The 26,799-nt window shown below is 35.5% G+C and overlaps 1 protein-coding gene across 23 annotated transcripts in view; it reads right to left on the bottom strand.

The window, feature by feature from the left end:
* The window catches only part of PCM1 (pericentriolar material 1), an 85,387-nt gene that overhangs the window by 15,449 nt on the left and 43,139 nt on the right, over positions 1-26,799 (bottom strand). For 8 of the 23 annotated variants that reach the window (XM_059384065.1, XM_059384068.1, XM_059384064.1 and 5 more), the window contains 10 exons: positions 25,128-25,486; positions 17,705-17,869; positions 15,429-15,485; positions 12,522-12,694; positions 12,047-12,178; positions 7,233-7,353; positions 5,502-5,660; positions 5,118-5,251; positions 2,697-2,831; positions 63-260 (listed from right to left, as the gene is read on the bottom strand). In XM_059384065.1, coding sequence (XP_059240048.1) covers positions 63-260; positions 2,697-2,831; positions 5,118-5,251; positions 5,502-5,660; positions 7,233-7,353; positions 12,047-12,178; positions 12,522-12,694; positions 15,429-15,485; positions 17,705-17,869; positions 25,128-25,486 — 1,633 coding nt within the window. The remainder of the gene's footprint in view (positions 1-62; positions 261-2,696; positions 2,832-5,117; positions 5,252-5,501; positions 5,661-7,232; positions 7,354-12,046; positions 12,179-12,521; positions 12,695-15,428; positions 15,486-17,704; positions 17,870-25,127; positions 25,487-26,799) is intronic. The other 15 variants (XM_059384077.1, XM_059384078.1, XM_059384079.1 and 12 more) reach the window with 2 other exon arrangements.

Here is a 26,799-nt window from a genome sequence, read left to right as displayed (position 1 = left end):
TCAAGAACTGTATTTTTATGCTAATTATAACTACTCCCAAAATCAAAATGAATGTTATTTACCTCTTTGGCATAAGACTGTATCACTCCAGCTGCTTCTATTTTCCTTTTGCACCTCTGTTTAACAGTTATACTATTATTATCCAAATCCTGCATCAGCTTAAAGAAAGCCAATTCATTAAACAACACTTCAGATATCTCTACAAGAAGATCTTCTCCACAGTCTTTCAGTTTTCTGCCGGCAAATTTTGCCAGTGAATCCTATTACAAAGATAAACCAAGTGATTTTAAGATTAAAATAAACTTCAATTGTGGGTAGAGCAATACAGAGGATTAAGAAGTTTAAATTACAATACTCACCTAGAGAAAAAAAAATTGTATTACTTTTTAATACAGAAAAGGCTAAAATTAATGGCTGAGGTTACTACACAGATTACTTTTTTTAAGATTTACTTATTTATTTAGAGAGAGAGACAGACATGCAGGAGCAGGGGGAGGGGCAGAGGGAGAAGGAGAGAATCTCAAGCAGACTCCCCACTGAGCATCAAGCCCTACACAAGGCTTGATCTCAGGACCCTGAGACCAAGACCTGAGCAGAAAGCAAGAGCTGGACATTTAACCGACTGAGCCACCCAGGTGCTCAACATGGTAATATTCTTTAGTGATATTAACCTAAGTAGGAATCATGCTAGTCTCCTCTAAAGAGTATATGAAAGGAAAAGAACAGGACATGTAATCATCAATAGATTTAGTCCCTAATTAATAGAACTGGTGGCCACAAATGAGTAAACCAGAGGATACATATTTACCATAGTAAGAAGCTGAGGTGCCCAGAGAGGAAAATACGAAGTCCTCCCTTTCTCAATGTTAACATCAGAGTACTTTTCAAGTTCCCCTGTTTTATATAAGTCAGGCAGTCATTCTAATTTAAACTTCTTCTTCAGAATCAGTTTAAAAGCAAACTTTAGCTCTATTCAAGTTGAAATAAAGCATCATCAAATGAGTAAATCAGCTATATTCTGGACATTTTTTATAAAACTGCATTTCCTTTTCTTCCCAAAAATAAGGACTACGCCATTTAGAAAACAGGCAAACAACTATATTCTGTGTCTCCTCCCTCCAAAAAACCATCTCATCTAGCAAAATTGTATAAGTATAAATGTGGCTGTGGAAAAAAAAACAACAAACCTCACTGAATAGGTTTCATAGAAAAAAGTAGATTTTAAGTTCTATCTCATGAAAAATCTTCAATAGTCTGGGCAAGATTTACTGTAAACCAGTCTTTATACTTTTCTAGGTCCCTTTGTGGAAAAAAAAAAAAGTCAGGTATGGGTTAAAAGAAAAGCAGCCAGGTTTTCTTAGGAAAAAAATCTTATTTCCAAATTAATATGTTGGCATCTGTCTCAATTATGTAACAGCAAACAAAACTGAAGAAGGATTGCATGGATCTTGATAATTATAAAGGATTTCTCTTTGAGCCTGATTCTAGAATGGAGTTATTTCTTTCTGTAGGAATAAACTACTTAATTTTATAAAAACATATTTATCTAAAATTATCCTAAACATTTTTAAACCATGTAACAACAGAGATGCCTAATATATTCCTTATATATTATGTGTTAGTACAATTCGGTTAAATAGAGCCATCATGACTTAAAACCTATTACTGAATTTGTACTTTGGCCTTAATAAAACAAAATGGAAAATTATAGTGATGGAAATTTACATCAAGCCTCAGGTTTTAAAAGTTATTGATAGACAAAGTGATAATACTTTCTTTAAAACCAACTTAAACACATAAGAAGTAAGGAATAGTTTTATGGGAAATTTCTGTAATAAAGTTGAAAAGATAAACATATTTCCTAGTTTGGAGTAATTATACACATCACTGAACTACCTCTATGGGAAAACTTATCTGCATATTGAACTGGAAAGATGTTTACTATACGAAGTAAGGTATCCTTACTTAACAAGGGGATTCTCAACCTTAGCACTGCTAACATGCCACCAGATATTAGTACCAGCCACTTTCTGCCTGTATGATGAATGTCTGCAGGCATTGCAAAACTGCCGCCAGTTTAGAATCATGACCTTAACATTAAAGTTACTATTACAGCCTAAGAAGTCTCTATAATCAACAAGTGGTTTCTGGTTTCTAAAATTTCCCACACTGGAAAAAAATTTTAGAAAATAGCATAGAATACTTCCTAAACAATGACTCTGAAATGTTCTTACTGGATAGTAGAAGAATCAAAACAAAATTTTATTCAAGTTTGGCTAGGCCTTAGATGATCGAGTCAAAGAAAGACACAGGTCCTACTACCTTTTTTTTTTTTTTTTTAAAGATTTTATTTATTTGAGAGAGACAGAGTGAGCAGGGGGACTGTGAGAAGGGGAAGCAGGCTCCTCACTGAGAAGGGAACCTGATGCAGGGCTGGATCCCAGGACCTTGAGATCATGACCTAAGCTGAAGGCAGACACTTAACCAACGGAGCCACCCAGGTGTCCCATAATACAATTTTGTTTTTAAACCATATAAAGGAATAACCTAAAAAGGTATTGAAATGTCATGCCCAGTGGATACCAGAATGGACATTTATCTAAATAAATTGCATATTGCCAGAAAATGGCAAAAAAGTAATAATAATCCCAACTAAAGGGTATATATATTGTTGTCATACAAGTATAAACTCTTACCTGTAATATACTTCCCAGTTGTTTATGAAAGAACTTTACAAATTCTTTGCTCTCATCATTTTGCTGGGTGAGAGTCAAAACCATACGTCTTACTGAAGTTAGAAGTTGAGAAGAGCATACTTCATCCATGTGCTCCTGAGAAAAATCCTAGTTGGTTAGGACCATTATTTAAGAAATATTAATTCACATGAGACTTTTTTTTTCTTGCACAGATGCTTTTCAATTGTCAGATATATGTTTAGAAATATCTATTCATAAGAAGAGCCAAATTCCTGCATTACATATGTCAAGGGGTTTGTACATTTTGACCCACCATAGCAGGTAACAGCCAGTAAAAGAAATGGGCTGATTCAATACTTCTCATTCCTTCCCTCCTGTATCTTAAGGAGAACTCTTTATGGCCTAGTCTCCATACTGCCTGTCTCCCCATTTGCAGTTCAGTTCATTTCAACCACACTCTTAAAACTCACCTTATGCATCTTCTACCCGAGCTTTCTCAGCCTTGCTTGGCATTACAAAGACTGCACGGTGCAGGAGCTTCAGCAGCACTCTAGCCTCTACCCACGCGATGCCAATAGCACCCTCTACTCTCCTATGTCCTGAGAGCTAAAACTGTATGTAGACATTGCAAGATGCTTCTAGGGTCAAAACACCCCCAGTTGTCCTAACTTTCCAAACAAAGCCTTTTGGGGCAAGTCTCTTCTCCTTCATCTTCCTTCAGAAGCACGTGCAAACCACCTAATAATCCAAATCTTGGATCACTTTTGAAGGTGAGTCCATAAAACATCCACATCAGGTACCTCAAGGTTCTCATTCTTCTTCTGCCACTACACTCATTTGGGCAGGTCTTCCAACCTTTATTCAGGTGAGTTCATGTTTTGTTTGTTTTTTTCCTATAGAAATGTGTAAAGCGAGGTGGCTAAACTAGATGATTTCTAAGGTTTCTTAAATTGAAGGAATTATGATCATTTTTTTAAAAAATCATGTGACAGAGCAGGCAGTTGGGGGGGGGGACGACAACCGTCCCTTGTCTTCAAGGGATCAAATACCAGAGGAGAAAGTCAGATACAGGAATAATCAATCACTACATGCTGTGCACTGTCCAACAGATGATACTTCTTAACTCCGAGATCTGTTTCTTATTTATCACTTAGCACAGTGGCCAGCTCACAGGAGACACTCATTACTTGCTGAATATACAGATATAATAAAAGCAGCACACACCAGGTCTATTAGGAGCTATGGTAGTATATAAGAAACAACAATTATCTCTGAAGAAAGGATATTTCTGCCAAGCAGAAAAGAGTGAAGGAATTTTATATTTTTGGTAATGACGACTTGTACACAGGGCTGATATAGGAAAACGCAATGACAGGAACAGGAAATGTTGAGTAACCTGGAGTGAGTGAGTGAGTGAGGGAACCAGATGGAGAGTGGGGCCAGATGAAGGTAGGGAAATGTACCACGTCCAGCAGCGAAATCTCTTGAAGGAGGGGGAGTCTGCTTAGTCAGCATTCATTTCATGCCTATTATGACAGGATGTCTAGGCAAAACATGAAGATCTCAATTAAGGTTATGCCTCTGGAAAGAAGGAAAGAAAAGTGACTGCTCTTAAGGGGAAAATCAATTTTTGACTCACTCGTGATAGAAGATATAAGTCAAGAAGCCCAGCTTAGGTGACAGGATATAATGTTGACTTTAATAAAGAAGTTCTATAACTCTACCAAGAAAGTCAAGATTTGAAGTGAAATGAGACATAACAAAATAGTTAAAATCAGATCGTTAGTTCTACTCATTTTGCTGGCCTCAAAAACTTTTTGAAATGCTAAGTTTAGTAAGTGAATATTTATGAGGGGCTATCAATTAAATTAGACACAAAATGGGAAAAGCAATAAAATTTCCTAACTGTAGATGACTGCATTCTCTAAGCGTAAAGCTAAATCAGTTAGATTTTTTAAACCTTAAAAGTAATTGTACATATTAAATATTGCTAGCCATATACCTAATTTTACCAAAAAAGACAACCTTAAAACTTATTTATTGGATCACTCATGATAAAACAAAAATGTGAAACAAAAAAGGCAACACTTACCTATGCCTAATGAAAGCAAGTAACCGCTTGCATAGTTTAAGTCAACTCACCTGAAGGAATGGTTTCAAATTCTCAAATCAATCTACCCATCTATCTACATGAACATATGCATATTCTTACAACTTGCAGGAATAGAAATATTCTTCTCTGGGAAGTGAGTACATACATTACAAATAACGGGAGATAAATTTACAGAATAACTGATGAAACTGATGTGTTTTTAGCTTTCTTTTGTTTACCTGTCATTTTCTGAATTTACTACAATGCAATCTTTTTTAAGAATTAAAGAACAAAACACAAAGTATTTATTTTAAGAAATTATTGCCTACCTTCAAGAAAGGAATGACTTCTTTCATAATGGCTTTAATTTGCCGGTCCAGCTGCTGAGTATCAATTCTAGGGCATGGGACAGTAGAAACTTCACTTACAGGTTGTTGTGGACCATGATTTTCAAGAGGAGTTTCTATACATTTTTAAAAGGAAATGATTCGTTAGCAAAATAAAGCTTGTGACATTATACATACACATTTATTGAGAATTTTCAATATTAAAATCTGATGATTTTACACCAGTACAATGGAGCATTTATGTAATTTTAGCACCCTTAACAAAAAGAAAATAGTCATAAAACTATTAAATATCAGATGGGGCCACACATTTTCTTTACATATGGAACTATAGCTTTTGTACTTTTACGCATCAGGAGAACACACCTTCCGAGTTAGTAACCGCACTTGTGGCAGCAGCACCATCCTCATTCTCAAGAATCCTGCAGGTGCATCTCACGTTTGTGCTACTTTCGGCCTCAATCTTCATACGCTCATATTCCCTCATTCTGGCTAATGCCTGGTCTAAGTGAATCACAGTGTTACCTACATAGGAAATAAACATTTTGAGAATATATAAAAGCAAACTTCATCATGTATTCCTCACAACATATTAGTAAAAAAAATCTCTAACTATTGGTAAGGAAAAGGAGATTTAACAAGTTCCAGACTCTAGTTTGGTGACGGCTTACGTTACTCTCTCTGACTCTGAAGTCCATACTGATTGCAGTAGTCATCATGTTGCTTCAGGTAAAAATAAATTCCAAGATGTCACCCAAATTCTAATGAAAAGGATTCAACTGAATACAAGGAAATAAGGTAAGAAAGAGGCCAAGAAAGAGATTTCTCGGTTTTCCTTTCTCCACTTCAGACAAAGTTAGTGGAGGATTTTGAGGAAACAATCAGTAAATGAAAAAAAAACAGATAGGAATCTAAGCCATTTGGTAACTCAAGAAAGGGGGAATAAACTAAAGGTGAAAGGAAAATTTTTCTCTAAAATGGGATGAGATCAGTTCAGACTTGACAGGTATTTTACAAGGAAGGGGGCTAGGCTTGGAGTCCATAATAGGATAAGGCAAAAGGAAGACTTATTGCTTTGGTAAAAAGTGTGTATCTAGTAACAGGGCCAGGCTTAACCCTTTTCTTTGTAGGCGGGCTTTGGAATTATCTAAATCTTGTTCTCATCATATGAACAAACACTAGAATAATAGGACTTAGATCATTTTATCAACTAAGTGCTCTGGAGATCTGAATGACTGAATCTCAGGTATCTCTTGACAGGCTACAACCAAGAAAATGAATACAGTACCTATACATTTTTCTTTTCCCTACTCTGCTTTCCAAGTCTGGGAATCTGGGTTTTCTTCTTCCCTTTGAGTTATATAATTCTCCAAACTTCTGTTTTATTAATGATGAAAAAAAGTGCAATGCTTCATGCAGATTCAGAGTTACCTGGGTTTCTCATTAAAGATTATCTATGCTAAGAATTTTCAGTTATTGCAAATTAAGTGAATAGTTATTGAAAATGTGATTGATGGGGCTCTGGTATCTCTGAATTTTTCCCATTAACTAGAAATCCTTAAAGGATGACCTTTCCCTTATAGAAAGGAAATCAACATTTCTTCAGCTTCTATTATACATGCTAGAAAATTCTATATATTTTTCAAAGAACATAGAGCAAGTTAAGTAAGACTCCATTTTCTTAGAACGTGCAATCAGAATGATGAGATGATTTACCAAAGACTAAAGAGTTAACAGAGGATTCGTGACTTTACACTGAGAGACTGTTAAGTCTACAGTCTTTCCACCACATCATGCCTTTTTTGGACTTTTCTTTTCTTTTTTTTTTTTTTAAAGATTTTATTTATTTATTTGACAGGCAGAGATCACAAGTAGGCAGAGAGGCAGGCAGATAGAGAGGCGGAAAGAGGTTCCCTGCTGAGCAGAGAGCCCGTTGCGGGGCTCGATCCCAGTACCCTGGAATCATGACCTGAGCCAAAGGCAGAGGCTTTAACCCACTGAGCCACCCAGGAGCCCCTGGACTTTTGTTTCTTAATGTAATTCAAAGCCTGTATTAAAGTCATGTCATGTTCTAAGATGATAAAAAATTCTGCTTACCTAGATCATCTGTTGCAAAAGGCTCAAAATTTGAAGATACAGACATGACACTAGCATTATCAGCATCATTTTGCTCACTTATTTTATGTGTTTCTCTCTCAAAGTTCTTCTCAAAAGTTTCCTAGGTTACAGTTTAAAAAAACAAATAAAAATCACTAATATTTCTTTTAAAAATTTTATGATGAATATAAAAAATTAACATAGAAACTAAGTATTTGCATATAACTATATACTTAAAATTGGGATATAACCAAAGTTATTAAAGGTTGAAGAGTCACAGAGAACATCAAAACATTAAGTAATCTTGCAGAACATACGTCATTAAGTAGATAAAAATACACAAAGCTACTAATTAAATTGTAACTTGGAAAAGTAAACATTTTATATTATTTCTACACCCTCAGGAAAATTTTCTCATCTCCAAAGCCTAACAATTACTAGGACCTTACTATATCTGGTTTTATCAGAAGAAAAACATGACAGCATCATTCATATTTTTTAAATGAACTTTATTGAAATATAATTTACATACAACAGTGTACCCATTAAGTGTACAGTTTGATGAGTTCTAATATATATATATATATATATATACACACATGTATGTATATATATACATACACCCATGTAACCATCTTCTCTAAATATAAAGACCATTTCCATAAGCCCAGAAAGTTCCTTTGTATCCCTCTGTAATCAGTCTCCACTACACCCCACTCATTATATTTCTATTGCCACAAACAGGTTTTGCTGACTCTAGAACTTGATATATAAATGGAACCATTCAGAATATACTCTTCAGTGTATGTCTTCTTTTCTTTTGCTCAATAGGTTTCTGAAATTAATCCATGTTGTCATATGTTTCAGAAGTTCATTATTTTTGAATGGCTGAATAGTATTTCATTGTAAGGATATACCATATTTTGTTTATCCATTTATCTGCTGATGTTCTGGTTTGAGGCTATCATGACTAAAGATGCTATGAACATTAGAATACAAGTGGTTTTTGTGGACATATGTTTTCATTTCTCTTGCATGAATACCTAGAAGAAAAATTCCTTGGTCACATGCCAAGTTTAACGTTTTTTAAGAAACGGCCAGACTGCTTTGCAAAGTGGTTGTACACTTTTATAATCCCGTAAGAAGTGTGAAAGTTCTAATCACTCTACATTCACACCAACACTTCTTATTGTCAATCTTTTTAATTTCAGCCTTTCTAGTGCATGTGAGGAAATTTCTCATGTGGTTTTAATGTCCACATTGGCCACCATTTACAGATCTTCTTTCATGTAGTGCCTGCTCAAATCTCTTGCCTGTAACTTACTGAGTTCTTGATCTTAAAAGCAAATTGTCAAAGTCTTTATGTTAGTATGAATTTGTCATTCATATAGTCATATCAGACATGTGTACTAATATTATGTTCTCCTAATGGTGTCTTTTGAAAAGCAGGATTTTATTCTTAAATCAAGTCTTAATTCATCAGTTTTTTCTTTTATAGTTAAAGTTTTGTGTACCCTAAGAAATCTTTGCTTATGTTAAATCATGGAGATTTTCTTTTAGACATTTTGTAAGTTTTAGCCTTTTCAGGACTTTAATTCAAAATAATTTTTCTGTATAGCGTGATTAAGGGGAATCGCACATTCTAAAACTCATTTCACAATTACATTCTTTCCTAGCTAGAAATCTTTTAAATATTTCTCTTCAATTATGAAATGAAAGCTCTGTCTCTGATTAAAGGAAATTCAGGCATTAGAGAATATGTTTTGGAAATGGAACCATTTTGTTGCTCCTTCAATTAAAACTGGAAGGTAGATGTGCTTTGCCATTTTTATGGCACATGGAATAGAAGATACAAAGTGTTTCTTCCTCTTCCTAAATTTCAATTTTCATTCCCCCTTTGACTTACAATTCCAGGATGCCTACTTTTACTTCTCTCTCTCTCGGCCATGAAAGCTCTTACACACTCTCAATTGTGCCAATGCAAGCTCCATAAATGGAGTTCAAATGACCTTGGCCTGGGGCACCTGGGTGGCTCAGCTGGTTAAGTGCCTGCCTTCAGCTCAGGTCATGATCCAGGGTCCTGGGATAGTGCCCTGCATCAGGCTGCCTACTCAGTGAGGAGTCTGTTTCTCCCCGTCCCTCTCCGATCTCTCTTCTCAAAAAAAAAAAAAAAAAAAAAAAAAAGACCTTGGCCTAGAAAACATGGAGAATCAGAATCTCTATCTGTCCAATATAGAAACCACTAGCCATGTGGCTTTTTTTTTTAATATTTTGTTTATTTATTTGATAGACAGAAATCACAAGTAGGCAGAGAGGCAGGCATGGGGGTGGGGGGGAAGCAGGTTCCCCATTGAGCAGAGAGCCCTGTGCGGGGCTCAATCTCAGGACCCTGGGATCATGACCTGAGCCGAAGGCAGAGGCTTTAACCCACCCCTCCATGTGGCTATTTATTAAAACTTAAAATTTAGTTCCTCAGTCCCATTAAGCCACATTTCAAGAGCTTGATAGCCCCATGTGGCTAATGGCTACCATATTAGAAAATGCAGTGGGTTAAAGCCTCTGCCTTCGGCTCAGGTCATGATCTCAGGGTCCTGGGATCAAGCCCCACGCCCCACATCGGGCTCTCTGCTCAGCAGGGAGCCTGCTTCCTCCTCTCTCTCTGCCTGCTTCTCTGCCTACCTGTGATCTCTGTCTGTCAAATAAATAAATAAAATCTAAAAAAAAAATGCATATATAAAACATTTCCATCACTGTAGCAAGTTCTACTGGACAGCACTGGTCTAGATCTGTGGGTAGGAACACTGGATGTTGTGCTGCTACTGATTAAATAGCATCAATAAAGGAAGGAATTAATATTAATGACAAATTTAAGTTTTAGAAGAAAAACTAAAGAACTAATGTAGTTATTTAAAAATAATACTAAGTAGAGTTATTTGTGTCAAGTCTACATGGTTACATATTAAATCTCTGTGTTCCCTCCCCCCAACCCAAATACATTCCCAATGTATTAGGAGGTGGGGCCTCTGGGAGGTAATCAAGGTTTTAGATGAGGTACTGAGGGTAGAGCCCCATGGTTACATTCATGCCCTTTAAAAAAAAAAAAAGACACCAGAGCCATGTGAGGACACACAAAGAAGATGGCCATGTGCAAGCCAAGAAGAGGGCCTTAACAAAGTACCAAATCTGCTGGCACCATGATCTTGGACTCTCCCACCTCCAGAACAATGAGGAAAAAAATAGCTATTGTTTACGCCACCCAGTCTACAGTACCAAACCCAAGTAAGACACCTACTTATTAAGCAGGTCAGTATCTTTAAATTTTATTTAAGTCTGCAGCAGTGGAAAAACCTTTAAAATCCTATCAGGTTAACTATATCTCATATAGCTCAATTTCCAATTTTCAGCTTGCTATTGATGGTAAAGGCCAATGTGCTCAAATGTTTTAAATGAACGAAGTAATACCATCTACATGAAATCTGGATTAAAAGGGAGGCAATAGAGTTACAGGAGGCAGAGAAACCATTGATGCGCTCAGCAAGTTATTTCAGTGCCTAATAAACTTTAATGTAACCGCATATCCCTTATTTATCTATATAGCTGTACCACTCTCGTCATTGTCCACAAAAAGGAGTATGCAATTTTCAATTAGTTATAACAGTCCCAAGAAACAATTACTTACATTAATTTATATTTGACATTATAAAGTGAATTAAAACCATATTGTTTTTAGCTTGTGTTCAGAGTGGTAGAGGAGTTGGAGCCTAAGGTTTTAAACAGAAAAAATGACTTGGGGAAGCACTATTTTAAATCTGAGCATAAGCTGAAGCGCAAGAATTCAGGAAAAGTCCTCAACAGTTTTAAGGAAATTACTATATGTGGGGGGAAAAAAACACACAAATCATTTGAGGAAATAGTATCTTTTCAAAAAAACTTAAAATCCTAGTATATCATCAATAGGCAGAAACACAGGAATACTGCTTCCAACTCTCTACACAGAGCAAATATCTGCTTATTAGTTATGGCACTCTTATCCACAAAAATCCACGGAGTTTCCACTGGAGTTAGCACAGAAAATCCACTGGAGTTGGCATAGAAAAGAAATGTATTTACTATCCGAGGACCCCAGAATATCTTTAAAATGATTCTGAGTCAGGTCCTTTAAGTAGTGAATTCCAAATACCTAGCAAATTACCTCCTAACTATCCTAGCAGTTTGCCATCCAGTCATTCACTGGCTTATGTGCTACGTGGGGGCTATCTGGAGAACACGGAATACTGAAAATGCAGCATTTTCCTCACTACTCTTTCCCATTCCCCAAGTTCCTTTAATTTATTCAGAATTTTCTTCCTAAACTTGAATACACTGAATTACATTTTTTCCCCCTGGACAACTTTTTTCCAGGCTTCTCTTCTAACCCAAAGACCTGATTTATCATGTATTTATTTATTTATTTTAGGGCTCTGTGATCTGACTGCAATCTGGTTTACTGAATGTCTTGAATAAACACAATAAATTTTACTAGATGTCTGTTGTGAGTCATCTAGAAATGGAAATATAAATATAAGCTATTTTACAGCTTATAATCTATCATTTATACATAATTTCCAGTGTTTGTGGACATGGTTTAATGGAGTTTTATACCTCACCTCAAAATAACATGTTACATTTAGCTTTTTAAGAAGCTAAAAACCAACTATCAGGTAAACTCACAATTTATAACTACTCATTTAACTTCTGTTTACTACATACTGAAGTAATAGTTCAGTATGTTCATTAATCATTATGATAATGTTCATTAGTCATTATCAGCTTACATCATCAGTGGTAGCAAGGCTTTCACTGGGGGTAAGTTCTGAGTTTGATGCTATCCAAGTACCAGAATTCACTGATTTTACATTTTCTCCTTCTTTTTCATGGTTCTCAGAAATATGTCTGGATACTATGTCCTAAATAAGAAAATAAGAACGTTACTTAAGTAAAACATTTATTTTTTATCACCAATTTAAACAACAAGCAGACAGAAGAGCAAATGAATGCTCCTCACCTAGTATATTATGAGAAAGAAATAACATTAACGATAAAACACTAAAAAACTGCTCAGAGAAAGACTTTATGTAAAGGCTACTGAAGCTGTACAAGAAGTTGTAAATAAAATGCCAAGAAAGCACACGAAAAACAGATAATACATATGGAACAGAACGTACTTCAGTCTAAGAAAGCAACCAGATACACTCATGAAGAAAATCGGTACCAGATAGGGTGGGAAAAAAAATGTTAGGTACCAGATACCTGCAATGCATATAAAGCCCTTTGTCTCAAGTAGTCTGTATTAAGAAGCTGAAGTTCATGGAAGAGTTCAATTAGAAAATGTGGACGAGATTCGTTCTGAGAAATTAATGTAGCCACTTCAGAATAAATAGTATCCCGCAAAGCTTCGAACATGGAAAAATCACTCCCAGTTTCTGGAAGATACAAAAGATCAGGTTAAAGTTAACAATGATAAAATACATTCCTGGCAATTTCTATTAGCTTGTATCATTACTCAGGTTTAAATTACTTAAAAACCAAAACATACTTAATTCTATTTTAGAACTTTCAAAGTAGCAAAAGAATCTTAAAAATTACCAAGATAAAAATAATCTCAAAAATACCAAGATATATACTATATATTAGAGAAATACTTAAATGCATAGATAACATTACCTAGCATCACATTACTCAGACCATATTTATTTCTCAAAAAAATTATTTGGAAAATTTTACACATTTCATAGGAATAATCAGTAGAAATCTCTCAGAACTTGAATGAAATAAACTGCAAATTTTATTTATTTAATTTGGCTAAAAGAACCTTGTTACAGAAAAGGAAATTTATTTAATGTTTAGAATAAACTGAGCGCTCACAATAAAAGCTAATATTTTTTTTAAATTTTATTTATTTATTTGGCAGAGAGAGAGATCACAAGTAGGCAGACAGGCAGGCAGAGAGAGAGAGGAGGAAGCAGGCTCCCTGCTGAGCAGAGAGCCCAATGCGGGACTCCATCCCAGGACCCTGAGATCATGACCCGAGCCGAAGGCAGCGGCTTAACCCACTGAGCCACCCAGGCGCCCCTAAAAGCTACTATTTTAAGGTCTAATTAGGTCTACTAATTTTCAAATCTCAGCTAACATGCTGTATTGATGGAAAATTTTTGAATGTAACACAATAAAGGTCAACTTCGCTAGTGTCTTACTGCCACGCTCAGCAGAAGCTGGACCAGGCATGACCCAATGCACATTTTCAGTTTCACAAAATCTAGGCATCACTCAACAATTCTGCTACATCTATTTGTTGATAACACAGAATTATCACTCCTAGAGGTATACAGTCATACCTTTTATCTTAAGAGTGAAAATCAGAAACTGTTCCATTTTGAGTTCTCTATTTAAAAAAAATCTCAGGGGCACCTGGGTGGCTTAATCAGTTAAGCGTCTGACTCCTGATTTAGGCTCAGGTCATGATCTTGGGGTCATGAGATTGAGCCCCACATAAGGCTCCACACTCAGTGTGGAATCTGCTTGAAATCTTCTCGCTCCCTCATCCCTTACCCACTCCCCCACCCCGCTCTTACACGTGTGCGCACACTCTCACTCCCTAAAATAACTAATTTCTTAAAAAAAAAACCTCCAAGTAGTTCTTCTAGCTACTAAACTCTGTACCCTTTCTAGAGTAATAATAGAACCATGGGTACTTAAATATTCAAGTTCCACAAATATCTGTGACAAGTTTCTAAAAAAGAAAATATAAATGTTGAAAGTATTAATATATGTTGCTTTTAAATAAATAAACAAAAATCATAAAGATTTAATTCACTTTTTGTAAGAGAGGGTAACGGAAATGAGGCCTAATGAAAAAACTTCCTACTTACATCTTAACATTTTCAGGCCATAATTTCTACAAGTATAATATAATAACAAATATGCAACTTCCCTATCTTGCCTCATTTATGACTATAAAATAAAATAAAATACTAAAGTTCTCTTACTAGTTTTAAAATGTTCAAATGTGATATTATAAGCAGGAACTGAAACTATCTCTGTAGGAAATCTCTACTTAAAGGAAAAACACAGAGAAGATACGATTTAATACACAGCTTCCAGTTTATATTGTAGTTTGACCAGGTAAATTAGAAAATGTTTATTATTTCAAAGAACAAAGCATACTTAATAACATCTGCCATTCCTCTATATGTGATAAAATTATCATTCCAAATTACATATCATAAAAGATTAAATTATCCCTGAATAATGAATGATGCTGAACACACGCTTACTGCCCACCCTCCCCCCAGCCCTGCAATAGACATGTGGAAAGTTTTTGCCAGTTTCTCCTCCTGAACTAAAATCCATTAGTGTAGGCTAGAAAAATCCTTATCTCAATCAGGTTTCTCTGAATCCATCTTATTTTTATCCTATTTTTCAGAGTTCTTTTCTTTAGGAAGTGTCACAGATATAATTTGAACTTTGTGCTAGATCCTTATTTTTTTCTTTAGATTCTCCTAAAGATTCATAACAAGCTTTTGTTTTTCACTTACATATAGTGCAGGAGGTGTTAAAGAATATCTCTAATTCTAAATCGCACAGAACCGTGTTTAAATAGTGTACAGACAAAAACAGTATTTTGGAATCTTTGTAATTTTCCATGCATTTTTAGTTATCATGGTCTTTGCGTGTCACTGATTTTATTTAATGGTTTATTGACTTTTCTTTTGGTAGATGTTGACTAGTAATGAAAAATAAGCAAGTACAACAGAAGTTATAATACTTAACACTGTAAATCAAAGCTAGGAAAAAGTAACTTTTTATTTCAAAAAATATTAATGTTTTTATGCATTGAAGAATTATAAAATAAGTAACTTCAAATAAAACAATCAACTATAAAAAGATGTTCTATTATCCTTATGAATGTGTTGGTTATGTTACATATAGTAACTAAAAATGAAACAAGAAAAGCAGCTAATTTTACCACCCAAGTAAAGAATTCAAGTGAAAGCCTTCAGTATTTTATGAATATGAATTCTCTTTTACAGCCAAATGACATATATACACTAAGCTATATCTAAAAAAATAATAATAAGAGCTATAAAACTAAGGATATTTAAGACTAATGGAAAAAAATTAACAAAAAGTGGACACCAAAACTAAGCAGATTGTTACCTGGCGCTTCATTGCATGCATTTCTGTTAGACTGCTGTAGTATTCTCCTAGCATGTGCTGTAGGAAAGGGCAGACATAAGGATGAACATAAAATGTGTATGAATAGTTAAGACAGGGTCCATAATATGAGTAAGTGAATTTAAAAAAAAAAAAAAAAAAGCAAGTTTCTTTAAAATTGTTTGCCTGAACTGAACTGAACTGTTATCACAAGGTATGGTTTATATTTTATTTAAAAAATAATCTTATTAGGGAAAATATCAAAAGATTTGCTATAAACGTACAAAAACTTAATGTGACTGATGACTGTCATAATAAACTTCTGCCACTCACTCTTAGAAGCAAATACATCAAGGTGAACTTCCCACACTCCTGAGGGAGGAGAGCACTGTACAATTCAGTACTAGCAGTCATATATCTACTCTTTGGTAGTCATGTAACAAAAGCTACTAGTCCATGCTATAAACAATTTTAGAGTAATGATTAAAACTAAGTCTTTTTAGAAAGCGAATATGTAAATACACAAAGGGTATATTTACACAACTTAGGCATTTTTTAGCACACCAAAATTCAATCATTGTATTTTTTCTAAGTAACAGTAATAAGGTCTTAAGTCCTATAACTGACTATCCATTATTTAGGTAACTCAATAATCCAATTAATAAGCTTTTCAATTTAGTGCCCCCTTCCTGAACCTCCACCAACTATTTACTCCTTGAAGATCTCACTATTTGATAAAGACAGTAAAAGGAGATAAAATTGTAAAATTTTGGTAAAATGCTAGGGTCACATCAGGAAAATTGACAGTTTTGCCAAAATGATCTAGACTTAAGAGAAAGCCAGGATTAAAACTTCCACCCTGCCATTTCTTAGCAATATGACCTTGAGGAAGTCAGTTCAAAATACAAACAAATGTGCTGTTCCTGATTACAAAAGCAATAAATATTCGTTATGAAAGCTTTAGAAAATACAGAAGTCTAAAGATGATAAAATCACTATTAACATTTTGATGCATTTTCTTCTAGTCTTTATTCATTCTGGTTTTTTGTTTAAACATAGTTGGAATCATAGTTCAGACAACACTAAATCCCAATTACTTTTTCCATTTTTGTTTCCTTAGCATAGATAAGTACAATTACTGGGATAAGGCCATGTAGTTTGAAGCTTTCCAGAAAAACTGCACCAGTTTATGTCACTAGCTCTTTATGATGCTGGGAAAAAAACAGGGATATTCTCTGACCATGTTTCCTCATCTGCAAAATGGAAATAAAACCAATTCTCAAATGAGACGAATAATTTAATTTGTAAATAGTAAAGTATAATACAAATGGTAGCTGCTACTCTCACTTTTCACCAAGGATCTTACTGACACCTGACAACTGAGGGTTTCTATTTACTGCCTCCCTCTCCATGTTTTTTTTTGAGATGTACTTGTTCTTTATAAATCAGGAAAGTACCAGTACTTAAAACAGCGGCATAATGTAACTCTGTTCATTCATTCAATTAACACCTAGTAAGTGCCTACCATGTGTCCAGTACCATGGCAACATTCAAGGTATCATCTGCTGCCAAGGAATCCAAAAAAGGTGACAAAGACACTTAAGTAAATACTATATAAATGTGATATGGGCAACAGAAGAGATTTACACAGGCTACAAAAGAAACAAAAAAGGAGAAAGGGAAAATTCTCTGAGCTTTGATTTGATGCAAATTCAGAGTTGCAGAATTAATAGTTTAAAACTCCAATAGAGGAAAAAGGTTTACAAAGAGCAAAAGACAGAAAAGACACCTGCTGAGGTGAGAAACAGCAAGACAGCTATAGGAAAACTTTAGTGCAGTGCCAAGAAAGAGGCAACTTTAAGGCAGAGAGGGTGGGGAGAAAGAGTCTAGGGATGCAAAAAAAGGAGCCAAACTCTGCTGGCCAGATGTTGCATTAAAGCACTTGGGACGCTATCCTGTAAGCATGGTAAAGCCAAAGATTTTAAACAGGGAATGATTTTATATCAAATTCTTATTCAGAGAAGATTTTTAAAATTTCAAATCAGCTCCAAATTAATGTCAACTATACTTTTTTCCTTAAAATTTCATCAAGAAGTGTCAAAAGCTACTATCAGAATACTAAAAAATATTTCCAGTTTACATTTCTTGAAATCAAGGAATGTATACTGTAATCTTCTAGTACATATAACCTTGCACATGACAGAAAAGTGTGACAGACTAATTGGTTTTCAAATCTAAGATGAAGTCCTTAGATTAAAGCAAACCAAAAAAGAACATACCTGAAGATATTTCTGTAGACCTACTACATTTTATTATTTTTTCCAGCTGCTCATGATTCTTTCTGCTGAATACTTTTGCTTGAACAGGCTCTTCAGTCTGGGCTGAATGTCTGTTCCTACTTTTGCAAGGTTCACATGTGCTAGACATACTGGCACTTTCATACCCTTGAGTAAAAAAAGTGACAGCTGTTATCAGTTGCAACTAACTCAAACTGAAAGGGAAACTGATTTCCATAGTGAAATAGCACAGGTACTCAATTTAGAATGCTGTATAAATAGAAAACAGTAAATACGATGTCTTATGACAACCTCTGGAAGGATGGGGTAACAGTTAAAATATTCTAACAATTCATCATCCTTTGAAACCACCTTCATGAGTACATCCCAACTCAAATTATACTGTAGACCTTATATGATCCAAATTCTCTACTGGTCTCCAAGTTAGCCATTTTTCAGTATTAGGAAATACAATAAAGAATCACATCCAATCTATGTAAAACGTAAATAACAGAGAGAAGAGTAATGGGCATTAATCAGGTATGTCTGCCTTCTTATAACCTGTATGCAATATGACTTGATTTAAAAGGTCTTACCCACTCATAGGTTTTATATATATATAAAACCTATATATATATAGTCTAAATATATATAGGTTTTATATATAAACTATATTTTTTATATATAGACTATATTTAGACTATATATTAGTCTAAATTTTCCTTGCTATATGGCACAAGTTTGGAATTCAACTTTATTTTGTTTCACATGGATACTTGGTTATACCTACCCTATTCCCAATGAAATAAAATGCAGCCTTGGTCAATATATTCAGTCTCTGTATTTATTGAGGTTTATTTCTGGGCATTCTATCTGTTTAATTTATCTATTCCAATGCCATCTTCATTCTTTTAGCCAAAGAAGTTTTACAGAATGCTTAAACACCTGGTAAGGCAAGTCCTATATAGGTAGTTTCTTTTCTTGGCTATTATTAGACATTTGTCCTTCCTTCCCAATAAGATTTGAGATTTTTTTTTTCCAATTTCAAAAACAGTCCACAGAGATTCAAAACAGAATCACATTAAAAGCACTTATTAACTCAAGGAGAACTGGTATTTAATAATTTTACACAATTTTTAAGAACACAGTTTTTTTTCATACTTGTTCAATCTTGCTTTGTGTTCTTCAAAAATGTTTATAATTTTTTATAGATCTGGTACTTTCCTTGTTAAATTTATTCCTAAGAATTTCCTCCCCAATAGCTTTGAATACTACTATGGGAAGACTATTTCCCCCCACTTCCATTCTACTGAGTGTTACTAGGATAGAGAAAAATATTTGCAAACTTATTTCATAACCAGCTGCTTTACCAATTTACTTTGTTAACTTTAGTAGCAATTTTCCAGTGTTTCTTGGGCTTTCTCAGAAAAAGTAAAAATTTGTTTTTCCTCCTTTTTCAATATTTATGCCAATTATTTAATTTCTTGTCATAATATTTTCCAAACAATGTTAGATAACAATGGTGGTGGAGAGGGAATCCCTGATTAATTTCTAATTTTGATGTAGATTATATTTGGAGTATTTTCATTTACAATGTCATTTGTGACTGGCATTAGCTAACAGCTTTCATTATTTTAATTATTAAGTAACTGTCTACTTAGATGCATTTTACTTGTGATTTTTATTAGAAATGACTTCAAATTTTATCTCATCTACTGATAGATGAGATAATGTAAGTCCTGTTATAGGACTTCTGTCCTTCAATTTCTTGACATGAAAATTATGTTGACAGATTTCCTGATAATGAACCATGACTACATTTCTGTAATAAACCCTACTGACAACAGTCTGATACTCTTTTTGATATACTGTGAGATTAAACTGGCTAATATTTTACTTTCGAATTTATATTAGTAACTGAGATTGATCTGTTTTTTTTTTTTAATTATTTATTTGATAGAGAGACAGTGAGAAGGAGCACAAGCAGGGGGAGTAGGAGAGGGGGAAGCAGGCCTCCCGCCGAGCAGGGAGCCCAACGTGGGGCTTGATCCCAGAACCCTGGGATGGTGACCTGAGCCAAAGCCAGATGCTTAACGACTGAGCCACCCAGGCACCCCACGAAAGTTAATTCTTTTTTTTTTAATATAATTTTTTACTTTTTATTAACATATAATGTATCATTAGCCCCAGGGGTACAGGTCTGTGAATCGCCAGGTTTAAACACTTCATAGCACATAACTTACCCCCTCCTCCATAGCACATAACTTACCTCCCTCTCCTTACCCCCCTCCCCTTGGCAACCCTCAGTTTGTTTTGTGAGATGAAGCGTCTCTCATGGTTCGTCTCCCTGATCTACTATTTTCTTTACTGAACTATTATTTCCCCTTTTCACCTTTCCCTATAAAGGTGTCTAATCTTGATTCACATGTTGTTTCTGTTGTTTTCCTCAGGTAAGATGCACCAAGATCTTTTCACTATGACAAGTGAAGGCTCTAGTTTGAATATAGGATTCTTGAGTTGCAGTACTTTTTTTGGACATTATTTCACTTTCTTCTATTTCTTCTGTTGTCTGATGTCAGTTTGGTTCTTTCTCATTGTATAAAATTTGTTCTTGCAGTCTGGAAGCTTACTAGATTTTTACTTTTTCCTTGGAATTAAGCAATTTTGTCAGAATATACATGGAGGTATGTGTATTTCTTACCCCTTGCCTTCTGGCTGGACAACAGTTAGGTGTTTCGATCTGCAGTCATCAGTCTTTCTTCATTAAAGGTTCCCCTTTATTATTATTTATTTAATTAGTGCCTTTCCACCTGTTTTTTCTCCTCCTTTAGTATTCCCTATATATCATATCTCCAAAATTTGTCATCGAGCCTCTAATCATTTTCCTCTTGATCTTATCTTAGTATTTTCTGCTCTGTACAATAGTGTTAATTCTTTCCCTCAATTTTCTAGGCCAGTAATTTGGGACTTAATACCATCCTCATCCTCTTTTTTGAACAGTCTAAACATTAAATGTTTTTAGTTCTACAGAACTAAAAATGTTTTAAGTTCTACAGAATTTGTTACAACTCAATCTGCCTGTTTTTTTATGATTTTGTTCAAGGGTATATATCCTTCAATAACTGCTTTTACTTGCTTTTACCTGTTCTAGTGTTCTGCTTTCTGTCTTCTCTCTGGCTATTAGTCCCTTTTACATGCATTTTTACATTCACTGGGCTAGTCAGGACTCATACCTGCCCTTAAAGCTGGACCCAACTGCTGGATAGCTGCCCTGGCATGCTGACAGTACTCTTGGAAGTCTCACTCCTATGGTAAAGCAGTGTTTTTGCTAGCAAGTTGTCAGACATCGAGATAGTAAGAAGAAGCTTCTCTATTCAGTCTCCTCGGCTGCAAAGGCAAATGCTCTCCCAGATGCAAGGTAGGGGGAATGCCACCTACTTGTACTTTCGCATTAGTACCTTGAAGTGACAAAAGCCTGCTATTCTTGGAAGGAAGGGAGGTGTCAAGAATAGGAGGGGCCTGGATGTTGGCCCGCCAACCAAGTTTTCTCCGTGAACGGTAGAGCTCTGATCTTCGCCCCTGACATTCACTGAATGAGCCAACAGAATCTAAAGCCTTGCTATTACAGTCTCCAGACCACAACAGCTGCTCTACGAATAACAAGTAAGTTCCCAGTATACTGTCAGTTTACTCTCTGTCATATCCAATCTGGAGTTAACCTTCCCTTTTTATTTTTAAGGACGTCATTCAAGTTAGGACATTATCATCTCATATTTGGGTTCCTGATTTCTTTTTAGCTCTCTCAGAAAAGGAGCCCTCTTGGGTTACTTTTGACCTTACCATAAACAGGTTCACCAAATAAGGGTACATAACTGCCAAAAGTAATAGATAAATAGGAATTAATGAAGGTTAATGATACCTCAGAGTTACACTGGCTAGGCCAGCTAGTCTACCACCACCACCACCACCACCACATAACAGTCATTAGCGACAAGGTGTGACTCCTATCCCATTTGTCACTCTGTACCTTGCACACAATCTGTTTTTCTCAGCACCAGTGGCGAGACAGTCAGAAAAAAGAGTACTTCTAGTTGTGTCTCCACTTTAGGGACAAAGCTCAGCCATGTCCTCTGGTGGCACCCTGGAGACCTTACACATATCCACACAGGCCACAAAGGTAAAGACTGAACTGTAGCTGAGCCTAAGTCTTGGCAGAAGGCCTGATGATCCTCCTGGAGCACAGAACACAAGAACACAGGAGGCTTGTGAGGAACTGCTACTTGGCCATCTGTAAATCTGTCATGAAGAGGTTCTCATCTCCTCCTGATTTCTGAGGAAAGAGGAGACCTTTCTTTCTCACACTCTGAGGACACACCTCCAGACTACAGAGTGGTCAGTAGCAGCTGCAGCACAATACTGGCTCCTCAACAACAGGGGTCCCACCACTCAGGCTGAAATGGTCACCTGGCCTCTTCGGTTTCAGTCTTCCCCTTGTGGCCCACAGGACAAGAACACAGGGAGTGGGGACTTCCAGCTACCCTTACTTTCTCTGCCTATGTAAATAATCAGCTCTCTGAATCTAAAAAGGATTGTTTCTTTCCTGGCCACATCTGTCAGGCCTTGCCCTTCCTAACAATTGGCATCCATTTCATCTCAATCTTCATTCATAAACAAAGGAAAGGGAAGAGAAGAGAAATGAAAAGACTCAGGGATGGTTACAGTATATTAACACTTCTATCCAATTTTCAAAGAAAAGAATGAAGAAGATCTAGATTATATGATCCCACTGCTCTCTGATAGCATCAAAAAAGGAAATGGACCTGGTAGTGTGTAGCCAGATTACAGGTCTGATACCTGAAGCACACAGAAAGGCAAGGAAACATGCTCAACTCAGAAAGTCTGAATTGGAATTTAAGTTTAAAAGATGATTATCACTATCACATAATTTGTAAAACCTTACTTCACATGCAGTGATATGTAACTTTACATATAAAGACCTTCTAAAGATTAATATACGTTAGCATCAGTAGAAACTAAGTTCAATGAAGATTTAGCATGCTACCTCTGAAAACTATCCCCAAGTGCAAAAACATATATAAACAGTTCAATCTAGTAGATCTGGTACAGCATAACTTGCTGTGCTGCCTCTCTCAAGAGAGCAACTCCAGTCCCACCACACTGGTCTATTTCTCATATCCTATTGCCTTCCCCAACTGCTCTCATCTTCTTTTCCGGCCTCTAAACTTTTTTTCATTGTTACTACAGTTTAGAATGCCTTCCAATATTCTCTACATCCACCTATATTAAAGACTAGTAAATATCCCATTTTCTAAGAAATCATGGCTATTCTTATCCCATAAAATAGCAGTGGTCTAGATCAGTGCCTCCCAGACTTTAATGAGCACATTTTCATATTGAAAACATCTAGAAGCTTGCTAAAATGCACACTGAAAAGCAATGTGTATTAATTCAGTTGGTATAAGGTGGGACCCAAGCGTGCATTTTTATTAAGCTCCAGACAGATACTGATGCTACTTGTCCATAGTTCCCACTTTGGATAGCAAGGGTTTAGCTGACAGATTTGATTTTGCTACATATTAGCTTGACTCTGCATATATTAGTTAGATTCTATCAAGTCTTTGATTTTTGTGTGTGTCTTAAAGTAGGGCTTTCACTGACAGATCATCTTGAATGCTTGTCGAACAAATGTGTATATTGTGTTTCTGGCAGGTATTTTTACACTTGTAATGGAAGAGGGCACATAGATCAGAACATCAGTCTTTGCCTTGAAAGAAAAAAGCTGAATTATATATACGGAACCGTAATTCCTCAAAATAAAGGGGTTTCAAAAATAAATATACCAATTATTTCTAGGTTTAGGTAGATATGGCCATTTGCTGGCTAAAGGTTTCCCTAAGACCCTGCTACTTAGGATGAAATTCACAAACCAAGATCAATAAGACATGGAAACTTGTTAGAAATATAGACCTTTGGGTCCCTAACCAGACAGAATCAGTCTGCCTTTAAACAAGATTCTCATGGAGAAAAATTAAAATTTAAGAATCACTGTCCTAGCACATTTAACTGGCTGAATGAGAAAATGCTATAAAATAAGTTATTAGTGCTTCTTCATTTATTCATATGGCCAAAAAAAAGCATTTCTGTTGGGGTAAGGTAATAGAGATAGAAAGTTCAATGAGTTATCCAAAGGGCCACTCTCTAAACATGGCCATGGTTCATTATCTACTTAAGTGTTCTCTGGTGGCACCAAGAGCCATCTTGGAGAAAGAGTAGATGGATTTTCATTCATTTGTATCACTAATCTGCTACATAAAATCAGCTCCTCCCAAACCTATAATGATAAAATATTTTCAAAGATAATAACATGTGTGCTGAGAAAATTATCATCCCTGCTCAAATCTGCTTGTTTCACCATCGAATCAGACTCTTTAGATGGGAGCAGTGGGAGGAGCCAAGGACATGAAGGTTATAAGAACTGAAATGAAATAAGAGTAGGTAGTCTTTCTTACACCCAGTTTTCATCAGATTTTTCAAATGTTTCACTAACCAAAAATGGCTACTATGAAGGCTGCAAATATTTACAAGTGGATTTTTTACCAGAGGGTTTCCTAGGACCTCATATCCTTGCATATATTGGGAGCTTCCAAGAGAGTGAGCTGTATGTGGTGACTTTTCAAAGTTTTCTGATTTTAAGTCTTAAATACTTTGTCCTTAAGCACGAAGTACAATCTCCTTGAACACAGAACAACCTCTCAAAAAGCTGAAAAGCATCCCTAGCAAACTTAAAGGAGGATCCTTTAACTCTAATATTCCAGATTCTAGTTAATAAAACTATTTCTACCTAGCATCAGACTTGAATAAATCCTTCAAAATTCGAAAAACCTATTTTTTTTTAAAATGGCATGTAGTTAACACTATTAAAAGAACTTTGATAGGCTATCCAATGAGAAGATTCAATAAAACAAGGGTTAATATTTCATCTTATTAATTTAACTTCCGTAAGGACTAAGAGCAAACTTGTTTTAGAAGTGGTTTCACCAGAAATCATAACAAAGTGTTGGATGTAGGATAAGATGTAAAAAGAATGTAAAATGGAATGTGAAAAGGTTGAACAACAGTAAAAATTCGGCCCTCTGGCAACCTTTAGTAACCTACAAGATTTACAAAACATCTTCTAAGCTTGTAGTAACCACACACACAGGAAATACAAGAATATCTACAACATTAAACCCTATTTGATAAATTTTATAGAAAAACTTATGAAGGTGACTAAAAGTAACTTTATTCAACTAGGCCTAGAACAGTGCTTCTCCATTTAGCCACAATGAAATGAAATAAGTCAACGTGCCAGAATAAAGTTATCAACATTTACACCGATCAATATTCAACAAATTTTGACACTTACCAATATTTTTAACTCTGCTTTTCAGCTGAGTAGAATGCCTTTTCTTACTCTTTGATTTAGGAGTTTTATCTTTAGATGCCAGGCTGGCCTGTGCAGATGCTTTCCTTGTCTTGAATGTTTTGGTTACTGTTGTTGGATCCACTGGATCAGGCATACTGCTAAAGCTTTCTAATGACTCTTCATCAAACTGGCGTCTTCTCCGGCTGGTATCTAATTGATTTTTGCGATTACTATTTGTAGTTTTCTCTACAGACACTGGAAATCCAGTCTTGATAAATGGTTTTTCTACATCACCTTCTTGGTCATATAACCATGGTGTCCTACTGTTTTCCACCTCCTCTTCAGGCTGTTTTTGATTCCTTACCAATGAAAATAAATTTTTACAGATATGATGACAGAGTTCTATGTTTACTGGAAAACTGCAGATATAGTAAATAGATTTAGGCAAATAAAAACATTAACAGGCTCTAAAAACATTTTCATAAAATATACATTAAATATGTAAATATTATACACGTTAATGTTTAAATATTTTCTTGAGAGGGAGAATCTTTTTCTTTTTTTTAAGATTTTATTTATTTGAGAGAGAGAAACAGAGTACAAACAGGGGAAAGGACAAAGGGACAAGCACGCTCCCCACTGAGTGTGGAGCCCAACAGAGGACTCAATCTCAGGACCCTGAGATCATGACCTGAAGTCTGAAACTTAACTGACTGAGCTACCCAGACACCCCAGAGAGAGAATCTTAAGCAGGTTCCACACCCAGCGTGGAGGCCAAAATGGGGCTCGATCTCACAACACTAAGATATGACCTGAGCTAAAATTAAGAGTTGAATGCTTAACTTAGTGACCCAGGGGCCCCTTTAAACTTTAGTATCAGACCCTTCTCACTAAACCACTTTCACTGGCAAAAGCTGCAATCAAAAGATCTAGCACTCATGATGAAAAAGAGTGGGAAAGAATAATTTTAAAAAACAATGGAATATACAAGAAAAAAACAAAACACTTGGAGGAAGAGCTGAGAAAGAGTTGTATGTAACAGAGGGTTGGCAATATACACAAATTTGTGTCACCAAAAGCAGTTCAAAATAGAACTGGAATTGGTGAAAACAACTGTCCATGCAACTCATAATTTATTCCTCCATTCATTAAGTACAGTTTAGTTCTATTGGTCTCGTGTCATTTTCCAAATTTTATCTGCTAACACTGACATCGTTTAATATGTTAAAAGGTATTTGCTGACCATCTAAATTTGGCAAACAAGAGACAAAGGTAATCTGCAAGGTTTCTCAAAACTTTAAACATGCCAATGTCCTATATAAATGTCTTAGAAGTGAACATAGTGAGCAAAATGTCCAAAATTTTTATCACAGAATCTGACATGAACAATAGTGTTCTGAAGAACATGATTTAGGAGACACTGACCTCCAGGTTTCAAATTAACACAAGATTAGCAAACCTATAGTCTGCAGGCCAAATTCAGCCTGCTAGCTATTTCTGTATGGCCTGAGAGCTAAAATGATTCTTTCTTTTGAAAGGAAAAAAAGGATTTTTAAATTTATTTTAGGAGAAGAGGGAGGGCAGAGGGAGAGGGAGAGAAAGAATCTCAAGCAGATTTAGCACAAAGCCCAAACTGAGGCTTGCCTGGTCCCACCCACGAGATCACGACCCA

Source organism: Mustela nigripes, chromosome 18 (genome assembly GCF_022355385.1).
Source record: "Mustela nigripes isolate SB6536 chromosome 18, MUSNIG.SB6536, whole genome shotgun sequence".
NCBI classification, from domain to species: domain Eukaryota; kingdom Metazoa; phylum Chordata; class Mammalia; order Carnivora; family Mustelidae; genus Mustela; species Mustela nigripes.
This window is presented reverse-complemented; position numbering and strand designations above follow the sequence as displayed.